Source organism: Balearica regulorum, chromosome 19 (assembly GCF_011004875.1).
Source record: "Balearica regulorum gibbericeps isolate bBalReg1 chromosome 19, bBalReg1.pri, whole genome shotgun sequence".
Taxonomy (NCBI): Eukaryota; Metazoa; Chordata; class Aves; order Gruiformes; family Gruidae; genus Balearica; species Balearica regulorum.
In genome coordinates, this window is record NC_046202.1 from 4,719,318 (window position 1) to 4,731,240 (window position 11,923).

An 11,923-nucleotide genomic window follows, 5' to 3' on the forward strand; every position below is an offset into this window, starting at 1 on the left:
TCTGCAGAGCTAGAAATGTCGGTGTTGGTGGCAGGGTGCTGCTGTTCATTGAGCTCACAAGAGTACAGACATGCAAGGCAAACGTGCACAAAGATTTATGCTTTCCAGGGACGTTGGCTGTCCACAACTGGTAGCTCTGACTTCACAAGCACTTTCACAAGTGCATATGGGGCATTTTTACAGTGTGGATCAGAATTGTTAGAGTCGTGCTACTGAGAAGAAAATGGAGTCAAGAGGGAAAGCATGACTCCCAGAGACGCAGCAGAGCAGTGAAAAAGATGGGAAAGGCCTCGGGTCTACAAATGACCACATGCTTAAGGCAAGACTCAGGTGACTGAACTTTCATTCTGAAGCCCCTGCATCAGCCAGGAAGGATTTCACACTTTGCCTCTTGGCAATTTCTCCTTGTGGACCTGATGGTCCCCCAGATTCATTCACAGGGCTCAGCTGGCAGAGCCTGTCACTAAGAGAAGCATTGGAAAGGGAGCAAGAGAAAGAAGAGTAGAGAGGAGGTGCAGGAGGCTGGATTGGTGAAACACAAGGAATCACTTGAGTGTTCCTGGAGCTTCTTGAGACACATGAACTCACAACACATGCTGCAGTGCAGCTGCGATGTCAGTCCGTGAGCTCTGTTGCTTGATGTTTCGGACTTTGAAGAAAGCAGTTAGTCTGTCGCAGCTTTCTTGCAGGCTCAGTTCAGTTTGGATCTGTGCTCTATGCTGCACCACAGCAAACCTGATCTGGAGAAAGCAGATGGCAAAGCCAGAGCTGGTTAGACGAGATCTAAGGCAGGATCCCTAAGTCCCTCAGAGTGCCATGTTTAGTCCCAAACTTTACTGCACAAACACAGAAAGCAGATATTGCAAGTCATAGGTAGACAACTGCCTTTATCCCTCTGTCTCCATCACACATTTGTATTCTGGTGACCCCTTTTGGATCAGTTCCAGGAACTGACTTCATTTTCTTTGGCTCAAGACAACGATTCCTCTGTCTGTATTTCCTGCATTTATCTATCTGGCTAGACCTTTCATGACCATGTGGCTCAGCCTCACTTTGTCCTCAGATTTATTTAAATCATTTAAAGTAATGGCTTATAAGCTTCACTCCTTATTTTTGTGTGTACTGCTTCAAGGTGCCCTGAGAGATTTGCCTGGTAAAATATCTAAGCATGCTTCTGGCATGAAAACCCACTCCTAGCTCTTTCACTTCCCTCTTCAGCTGCTCCTCCTTGGCTCACAAACATTTAACTCTTGCATTAGAATAGAATTATTACCAGCATCACTGTGAAGTTTAAAAAGCAATAATTATGTGAACCAGGAGACTTTCCATTCTTCATTAGAACTCTGATCCATCCTGCCTATCAGGTTATGAGACTCTAAGGAGGTTCACACACCTTCGAGCATTTCTGCCACATTGACTTCATCATACTGAGGATAGATGTCTTGGCATTTTGGAAATCATCTGGCTTGGTGTTCTCTGATCCACCCAGAATGACAGCAATCTCTGTTCCCAGTTCTGTCAGTGCAGTTAAATGTAAGAGGACGTTTGAAGGGACACTTAAACAGCATAACATTCAACAAGAGTTCAAGAACATTGACATATTATTAAACAACAAAAAACTTGACTACAGCACCATCCAGCCAGTCTGAAAGCAGGTCTAGCTGAAGATGTGGTCTATGCTGTAGTGACAGGTTTTATTTTTAAAAAAATCTCAGTGAACGATGACTGTAATAATGACTGAAATTTGCCATTGCAAATAACCTTCAAAACCTCAACCTTTTCTTCCCCAACTCTCTCTCACCAGATGAATGCAAGCTGCTTCAAACTCAGCTAATAAAGAAAGAAGTCATGCTTGTTCATGTCCACTACCCACCTTTGCACATGTGGTTGTTCCCTGTGCTGCCAAAGAGCTCACCACAAGCACCGCTGGTGTTGTCTGCGCTGACAGAGCTGCTGGTGTCGCTAATCTTTTCTCTGCTGTTTTTACTTGGAATGCTGTTTAATTTGGTCTCAACTAGAGAATTTAAAAAGCAAGAACAAAATACACTCTACCTTTTGAAAATACTCTAATTAACACACCTTAAACTCAGGATCTGTTTCCACCCAGGTTCCCAAATTTGCCGAAGACCTGAGGATCAGACTGTTCATAGCAGTTAGACAACTGAAGATGGAACGAGACCATCTAGGTGTCTAATTTAAACTTCTTTGCTTCTTTGCAGTGACTGCAAGATGCAGAGCAAGGCTAAACAATCAGACCAGCTCTCTGCTCCCTTGATTAAATGCCCAATAGCCCATAAAATTGGAAGGAGCAGCCTTGAGTGCCCAGGCATTTTTAAAAATCCCACTGGATTTTGTCACATCTGTCCACTAGGAATGTCGATGCTTTTCTAAATTCTGGCTTAAGAGCTGCATCTTTTGAATGCATGGGACACCACAACAGAAAATCCCTGCTGCTGTGTGCTAGTCTTCAAGGCTGAACCTTGTAACCCTGCTGAAGTCAGTAAAATACACATCAAAATTCAGTTTTTAGTCTCTCCCAGTAGACTGTAGACCTTGCTGGCTAGGAACTCAGAAGGCCCCTGCTATTAGAGCAGTGCCTCGTGCCATTATTTCTGTCCCTCTGCACAGGCACAGTACTGGCTTTGCTCCTATACCCATCTTGGTGAGGTTGAGGAAAGCTGTGCTGCGCAAGTCAGCAGTGAGCAGAGTACAGACTCCGTTCATATCCTCCGTAGTGGTGAAGGCTCGGCGGTGCTTCTTCTGCAGGCAAGCCTGTGGGGACAGCAGGGAAGGCTAATGAATGATGAGCAAAGCTGCAGGATGACTGAAGATGCCATCTGAAAAACATTCAGCATCCCCTGCACAGCGCTGAAAGCCTAGTGAGAGTAAAACAGCACCTTCCCTGGTGTGAGCCCTGCCACATGAGGTTACCCAGGACTTCAGCCCTGCGCTGGAGCAAAGAGTTGGGCTGGAGGGCTCACCAGACTGAGATGTTAGCCTCCAAATCAGTGGCTCTCCTAAGACTCCTCTGCCAGTCCTCCCTTCTCCTATGAGTGGGAGTGGCTGCAGTGAAGTACAAGGTCTACTGCAGTCCTCAGCTGATGAGAAGGGCCCTTCTCAGTTTTTTCCTCGTGGCAGGCAATGCACCAGCTGGCTTTGCAGACAGCCAGTATCCAGCCAAGAGCTTTCAGCCTTTGTCCTTCTGTTATGTCTGCTCATTTGCATTTTCCAGCAAAAATACAGACCATTTTGGAAAAAATACAGTCATTCCCAGCCATAGATATTTTCAGTCCCTTACCAGGATCCAGTCTGAATTCCTGTCGATAGCTATGCCACCATCCTGGATGTTTTTGGAGCCTTTAATCTTTCCTGAAATTGAATGAATAATTGAATGAATGAAGGAGAACAAAATTGAAATGGATACGGTACTTGTCAGCCTTGGGCAGACAGATTAAATACGGAGAAAGGCTACAACTGCTGAGGTCAGCTGTATCTGCTCTTCTAGAAGATCAACTCAGAATTAATATTATCGGCAACTGTAGCAGTGTTGACTATAGTGGAAACAAAAAACTTTGGCTTGTATTCCAGCAAAGTTTAGGTGAAGACTTAAACAGAAGAGGTCTTGCAGCCTCCAGACACATCACTCCCAACACTGGGACCGTGGGTTTGCACTTCCCTGATCTGAGGGACCTAGCAGCATGTCCAGGTCTCTCTGAAACACCTCTGCACTCCCTTTTGCCCATGGCAAAGCAAGAATTGGGAAGGGGATGCGGGACCGTACCTCGCAGAGGTATCTCCTGGCACTGGATCTCCTCCTGCAAAACAGTGCACTTCCTCAGCCTGCCCAGCCCCTTGTCTACTGAGGAAGTAACCAAAATCCTGTGGAATGAGAAAAAAGGTGGAGAAGAGGGAAGGTGCACAATCAGGCAGAGTCCTTTGGCAGTGCAGAGTGCCAAAAATCATCTGTGTGCCAGGGTGGCCACTCATTATTCTGATAATGTCTCTTAATTAACTGGGCACCAGTGTGGTTTTGAGTTGAATCAGCCACTAAGAGAAAAACACTTATTTTCTCCCACAAATCATCATCCTTCCCATTATCTAAACTATGAATTCAGGAGAGCTATCCCAGACCAAGGAAGAGGTCTGGAAGTGACCTGCCCATAAAGGGGAAGGTGCAGCAAGGAAGTCCAACCACCGTACTAGGAAACGGCAGCATTGCTGTATGAAATGGAGATTGTTCTTTGAGTCAGCCAATTTCTGCTCAGGGGCTAGAAAAGTTTCTATGCTCTAAAACTTAAAATACGCTGTCTGCTCCACAGCCTGAGCAAGCTGCTCAGCATAATATAGGTTATCTCTATAGCAACTACTTGTGATGGGCTTCTGTTCACCAGCCTAGCCATCCATTTCTCTTCCCTTACAGACCCAATAATCAAAATACAGCAGTTTCCAACCCTTTATGGTCTTCAGACCAAGCTCACAACATATTCTTGACAGCAGGTGGATGCAGTGACTGCTGCAGCCCCAGCAAGGATGCAGTATGCGAGGAAGTACTGCAAAAACCCAGCTGCTTCTTTCTGCCATTTGGTTAAATGAGCAGACATCCTTTCTGTACAGTGCCACGACTTAGCTGTGGGTGAGGGGAGAAGCATCGTGAAGACTCACAGTTCTGACAATGTACACCCTCACAGTGATGAAGCTCTAACACCGCCCATCAGCCCCTGAGAACTGAGGAACAATTCTGGGTCCCAGGCAGAGGAACCTGTGCTAACAGTTGTAGAAAGCAAGGTGCTACATGACCTCAGGCTACGTGCATTCATAAGGAAGTCTGGGTATGTTTTTCTTTCTTCTGTTCCTTACATGGTTGTGTTCCCATCCGAGTGCTGAAGAACCGTGGGCCACAGCAGAGAGGCTGTGTGTGGTGTGATCCACGTCTTGCCAGTGTCAACATTAAAGCTCCTCAAGGACTTGACCACTGGAAACAAATAAATAAATGAGTGTAGACGGTGATCTGTAGAGTCACAGTTAACAGGCTCTTGAGCCAGCTATCCCTGAACCCTGCCCACCATGGCAGCAGAGGCAGCTGGTGGGAGGAAGATACCAAGCTATGGAGATTTCACTGATTTAGATTAACAAAGGATTTTCTTGCCCAGCCTAATGAAAAATAAAGTACCGCACGTCCTGTTGTTCTGCTATGAAAGTCCATCTTGGATATCACAAAACATTCCTACTAGCTGAAGCTCACAAGTCTGTGTTTAGGCAGGAGAGGAAACAAAACTCTAGGTTTTGTGCAAGTGGTGCCACTTCAGGGTGGCACCAGTGGATTCACTTCTTGTAAAGTTGATATTCAACAGACCGGGAGACTGAAACCCATGAGATTAAAGAATAAGCAGTTTAGGTAGCAGCTGGGATTATTCCCCACAAGAGTAGGGTTGCCATAAACGTGGTAAGAGAACATATATTTTGTGGGATGATAACAAAAATCTCAGAGCTTGGCAGCAAGGGAGCAAATTGGTGCCAAATGTGATGGATACTCTGCTGAGGATGAAGCTCTGCTAAAAGTCCAGTAACTTCTCAAAATAGATACAAAATAGCCATAAGAAAAAAGAAAAAGAAGAAAAACTTCTACGCATTACAGAGCTGTAACTGAATTGGGATCCTAAAGGCAACTTTTTTTCCTGCATGAATGCACTTTTACTTGCAAGGCAGCCCACAAAAAAGTTTTAGCTGTAAGACTTTTACTTGCAAGGCAGCCCACAAAAAAGTTTTAGCTGTAAGACTCTGTGGCAAGCCAGCCCTTATTTCTGTTCACACTTCAACTCTTCATTTCTTTAAATGTGTTAACGTCAGTAAATGCACAGGCTGGAAAGATAAATATACTTGTCTCTAAGTGACAGACTGAAAATGTCACAAAGTAGGATGCCTGAAAGGCAAGCTACTATACTTGCTGTAATTTCAAGCACTGAGCCGTACTGTATCACCAAACCTCTGTCAGTCACAATGCAACTTTGAAAACTCCACACTAACCTCAGGAACAAGCCCAAGTGACTCCGATCACAAACTCTGTCCCTGTTTGAAACTAGAACAAAAGAAAAGTACAAAATCTGAATTTCACAAATTACTCCAGCCTAAAATCCCTGCTTTGAATGCCCAACTCCAAGTCTAGAAGCTGTAGGCTGACTCTGCATTTAAACACACAGTCTAGCATTTCTACTATAACCTCTGATACAGTAACAAGAGGTCAAATTCTGTCCTTGTGTCCATCTAGAGTCTTTCCTGATTCTAATTTTACTCAGAGCTGAATCTGAGCTTATGCAATCAATTCTATGTCATTTCCCAGCCTGGCTATGAAAGCACAGGTGAAAGTATTGAAATATCGCAGTTGGAGCAATGACATGAAACGTGCAAACAGTGTGAACTGTTAGTCTTTGCTTCTGCTTCCTGAAATGCTCCATACTTCAGGCACACGGCATGGATCCCTTTCAGAACGAAGGTACACCATCCCGACCTACCACCTTGCCTTGCAAATCCCACTTTACCAGTTAAAACACCAAAATTAACTCAGAGATGCTCCTAGGCATCTGTGTATGTTTCCACTGCAAGACTATCAGCCTAACGATACCACGCATTTACAAAGGCTTCCAGCAAACTTCTTTTAAAACAAAACCAGAATTCCAGATACACTGGAACAAGCTCCCTGGGAAGTTCAGTCACCTTTGAAGTCAGGGACAATTCTCAAGCAGGCAACAAAACTTAAAAACAATGGCCAGGGACCTAACCTCACTCTTGTGAATATTCCTGTGCCCGTATGGGATTTAGCCTGGAACCGGAGGCTCAATTCTGCACTTAGTTCTGCTGCTGCCATCCTGCCAAGCCAAGTGATTTGAACTTTTTGCTCCTGAGTCCCTGTTCACAGGCATTTCCAACACAGAGGATGCAGGGGGGTTTAGCACTTTAGTTATTGAAATTAAGTGCACTGTACTTAAATGGAATAAAACCCACACACACACGTCAGTGTGTGTTCCTGACTAGCCAACTACAGAGACAAATTATCTGTAGAGTTTAGATGCTCAGCACAGATCTGCTAGATTAATTCTAAGATTACCGAGACCCATCAGGTCAGACAGCTACATTTTTCTGCATTACCACTTTCAAAAGTAAAACCCACAAATAAAAATAAAGGTTGCTAGAGAAGAGCGATAGAAAAGATCAACAGAATCACACAAGGATAGAAGCCTCCACCAATGACTCCATCTTAATTTTGCATAAGCCAAATCAAGAAAGATGAAGATTTGAGAAAACATCAGTAAGTTCTGTGGGCATAATCATTAAGGATTTATGTTTACAAAGCTAGGAGCTACCTAGCATAATGACAAGCATGAGAAGAAAGATATTAGCAGAAATAATATATAATCATACAACACGTAAAAGTCAAACCTAAGTAAGGAAAACAGTAGAACATAAATCTTGGTGTTAAATCTAAAATCAAAGCAAAGCAAGCTACAGAGAACTTGATGGGCATCTCATTGATAGAATAAAATTCATGACAATTTTTTCCCAAACACACTGGAAGCATAAAGCTTGTCAGAAAGCCTACGAGGGCATGAAATGAATACTTAAAGAATAATATTCTTTCTGTACAGATGGAGTAGATACGTATGGTAATGAGTCTTTTGAAAAGGGAACCAGACAAACAGAAATTCTATCATACAGAATCAAACTAGCATTTATTTGTGGAGTTGCTGGAAGAGGGGCCAGTAACATCCCCAGTGCAGTTGTCCATTGCTTGAGCTAATAGAGTAGCAGTGCCACAGGGTTACCCTTTCTGGGTAGCTAAGAGAGAAATTTGTGACAGAACTGTCCCCACGAGGCTACAGAATGACGTGGATGCAGACTGTGACTCAGGAAACATTCCTTCTAATCTGTACTTATGCTTTACTTGACACAAACTTATGTTACTTGACACAACAAGGCAAAAATTTGTGGGAAGTCTCTCTCTGACAGCGCATACTGCTGAATCCAAGGTGTATCTAAAATGACACTAGAAAGGGAAGAATATAAAAAAAATCTCACCTACGTTCTACTCTCACCTACTTCACTACAAGCAAACAGACAAACAAATAAAAAACTATAAAAGGCCAAACACAGCTTGTTAGCTTTGTATTTGAGAGCATAATTTCACCAGGCAGCCAGTTTTTTCCCACTAAGGATGAACTATAAAACTCTCTCCACACAAATGTATGAATTTCTCTGAAATAGTAGAAAAACACATCACAAACTAAGGACTTCCCATACAAATCCAAACATCCTGAACTTTCTACATAAGAATCGTTTTGTTGGCTCACATTAAGGGACCAAGCCGAGTCTCCAGAAATTACTTTGTTTCTGGACGAAGACTTTTATTTTCTAACATATGTAAAACAAATAGAGAGATAAGACTCACTCATTAGGAAGAACAGATACAGGAGCAATCTCATTGTTCCCAGCTTTACGGTGAAGGAAAGAGGAGGGCTGGAGGTATCAGGCAAAAGCTGCTCTCTTCCTCTGATGATTCTCCAGATCTGCATGCCTCATTGTGCTTGCTGAGACAGTGACTCTATTGTGGATTTCCTAACTGAGGTTTCAAGGCGTACACTAGTGACATTTTAATAAAACTGCAGATGCAACGATCTGCTAAAAGGTAAACTTATGTTACTGACAGGTAGTTTTTAGCAGTGTCTCCATCTCTGTCCATCAGCATTCTTTAGTATACCTAGAACAAAAGGATCTGTCTGGAGAAGTCGCTAGGGTCTATGTTTGTACTGTCCATCTACCTTGTCCTTTGGTGCTTGCTACGGGGACATGCCATCAAAATGTGCAAGCAGATTGACTCGAGTGATCTCACAGCAGGGATTTAAGAGAGATGTCAGCTCTCAGATGTCACTCATAGTAATTTTTTTAATGCAGGTGTTCCCCCCCGAGCTCACACGCACACAGCACTTGGTGTTCCCCTTTTATTTTGTATATTATTGGTGTCAGAAACAGTGACATTTCAGGGCAGGATGCCCAGGGTACGTGAAGGGATTCTGCACATCTCTTCTCCCCTCTAGCAACAATTCTTTGGTTTCTATTGATCCCTTGTTCCTCTGTACTGTTCACCCTAGTCTGGACCAGACTAGCACAGAATTACTCCCTAATAGTTCATACTATCAGAGTACTGTGTAGCAAGTATTATTTGGATGTAGTGTGTTGTTATTACAAGTGCTAAAGGAGCTGAAATAGCAAATACCGAGCAACCAGAAGAGTTAACTGCATAGCAAATCCTTTTGGAAGCAGGAGGGAAGCCGTTCCAGAGATGCGGTTCTCTTCACCCAAAGAGTGTAAATTTTCCAAGCACTGTCAGAAAAGAGCGGAACAAATCACACACTTGCTAGCAAACTTCCAACTCTCTTCCTCTAAGACTCCCTGTGTTTAAAACATTTGACAACCATCCTCACAGTCCAGAAATGCTGTAGCATTCTACATCTCACAAATCTGAACTGAAAAAAGTTTATGTCAAAAGAGAAAGCGAAGCAAACACTGTTCACACTCAGATTTTAGTAACAGTTTGGTGTCAGCCCCAAGGCAGCAGCAGTCACGTCTTTCTGAGGCCTTCCCTGGTCCGGTCTGGCCCCACTTTTACCCCACTGCTGAAGCAAATGTGAGGTTGCAAAGTGGAACAGTCTTCTTTTAAAATGTCTTTTTTTCTCAATTTTATTTTCATTATAGTACCAAAGCAGGAAATGAAATTTCTTAAATGCAGCAAAGAAGAAGAAAACTGGTAACTACCCACAGGAACAGTCCAGCTGAGAAATCTGCCAGTTGCACTGCTTCAGAAATAGCTCTTTGTGGCTTATGTAGACCTACATAAAGTATCTGTTCTTCGTCTGAGCCCTTTTGCTTGTCACATTTCAAAGACTCCTTTTGCTCACTACAGAGGCAATGGAAAGTATGTTCAGTTACAAGTGGGGTCATGAAGAGATGAAGAGAGAGGGAATCAACCAAGACAACCTCCCCATACTGGCTTCAGCTTCAGAGCACGCTTTGAAAAAAGCGGGGGAAAAAAACCAACAATAAAATAAAACGTGCAAAGCATTTGAGGAACAAGAAAGTCTTGCTTCCACTTATACCCCTGAGGAAAATGTCCTTATGGGGAACTGGGAAACATACAAACCAGACATGAAGTTTCTGTTAAGAAAATTATACAGATAAGTGTGGTGCCTTTTCTTCATGGCATGGCTGGGCCGTCAGAGTCTCCATGGCTCATACATACAGAGTAGACAGAGGAGAGAAACTACAGCTATTCCTTCACTGATGTTCGTGAAAGGTTTCTGAGTTGTTTTCTGGTTTTGGTTTAGTTTTTTTCTCAGATGAGCCCTGCAAAGCTTCTCCATTTGCATAGGGACGGGATACATGCAGGTGGGTTTATCTGTCACAAGAGGTAGAAGGGAGAGGGCACGTCATCCGTTGATAATTTCTTGTGTAATGACTGAAGCGTTTCCTGACAAAACATTATGATCTATTAAGAGTGGATCCCAAAATCCTGTTGGGCCTTCAAAGCTATGAACCAGCTTGTAAGTCCTTCCTCTTGCAAGGTACTGCAGACATCCCACAAAATAAACCCCAGGCAGCCTTCCTGTTTGTAATGTGACCAAAATGGGAAGTGGTTCAGATGGTGAAACCCAAGGGGAGCCTCGTGCATTAAGAATACAGAAGACTGGGAGGTTACTGATATTAACCTCAATAGTGCTGACTCACCTCTCACTACAGAGAGGTTGTAACTCCTCAAAAATCTCCTTTTTTCCATAGCACATCAAAGAACTGTACAGTGCAGTGCAGCTTGGGCACTGCTAAATCTTCTGCCCAACCTGACACATCTGTTTGCTGCATGTGCCTGTCTGCTGTCCATCATCCTTCATGAGCTTGAGAGGTCTGGAACTGGTGGTCTGTGGCGTGACTGTGAAGCACAAGGAATGCCAAGGCCCTGGTTCACAGCAGACACTGGATATTTAAGAACATTTTTGGTGCAGATCAAAAGAAAATCTAACACTGCAAGCTTAAGAAAAGGATTTAAAGAGAAGCAGGTTCAAGGAATGGCTGAAGAGGCAAGGTTATCTTGAAAGCAAGCTGTCACAGCCCACAGCTATCAAAACCACTACCAGTAAGCAAGATTTCTCTTTGGTTGTTTATTAAAACTCCAGGCAGAGATCTGGCAGATCTGATTCTGTATTTCTTGAGAATCTCGAAGTGTCCCTACCACAGCAAAGCACCAAGCACAGCAACAGATTCCCATATGCCAGATGATCCTTTTGTGCAATGAGCACCTTGCCAAATTTTGGGAACAATTAGGACAAAGCCATAGATGGAAAAAGCAGCTGAAGGCTTCACAAAGCAAGAAAACAGCAGAAGCTGGAGCAAGAAAAGTTAGTTACAATTCAGAGACCCAATGCAGCAAAGCTGCAGAGGGAATTGCCCAGCACAGGGGAAGAACCCAATTGCAGTGACAGTGAATAAGTTTTAAAATAAATAAGTTTTAAAAGCAATGCTTTTGCTGCCAGTCACGTGCATGTAGTAAGCAACAGGATTAAGATGGCTGTCTCCAAAAGACAAACCTCCTAGCTTCACTTGCTCAGAGTAGAAATGAGAGACAGGAGAACTTGAGTTACAGAGTTTATCTTACTGAAGGAAAAGTGGTGCCAAAATTTGTTGTCTGCAGCTCTTTCAGGGTTATCACTAGCCATTTCCTGTATGAAAGATGCACCCAATGCAACATCAGCTGTTACGTTTTCAGATGTGGCTGTGTAAACTGACATGAGATCATGAAAAACAAGAGTTAATTTGCGTGGCAGTGAGGTCAGCACAGTGCTGGGTGAAACATAATCAGGAATTTGATAAGGCCTAACAGTCC

At 43.4% G+C, this 11,923-nt stretch overlaps 1 protein-coding gene across 1 annotated transcript in view; it reads right to left on the minus strand.

Annotated features, from left to right (window-relative positions):
- Positions 1-11,852, minus strand: part of ITGAE (integrin subunit alpha E) — a 33,812-nt gene extending 21,960 nt beyond the window's left edge. The window contains exons 1-8 of the mRNA XM_075771165.1: positions 10,774-11,852; positions 4,858-4,972; positions 3,782-3,879; positions 3,299-3,369; positions 2,655-2,772; positions 1,874-2,014; positions 1,394-1,515; positions 589-740 (exon numbers count right to left, since the gene is read on the minus strand). Coding sequence (XP_075627280.1) covers positions 589-740; positions 1,394-1,515; positions 1,874-2,014; positions 2,655-2,772; positions 3,299-3,369; positions 3,782-3,879; positions 4,858-4,972; positions 10,774-10,822 — 866 coding nt within the window. The 5' untranslated portion in view covers positions 10,823-11,852. The remainder of the gene's footprint in view (positions 1-588; positions 741-1,393; positions 1,516-1,873; positions 2,015-2,654; positions 2,773-3,298; positions 3,370-3,781; positions 3,880-4,857; positions 4,973-10,773) is intronic.
- Positions 11,853-11,923: the final 71 nt, after the last annotated feature.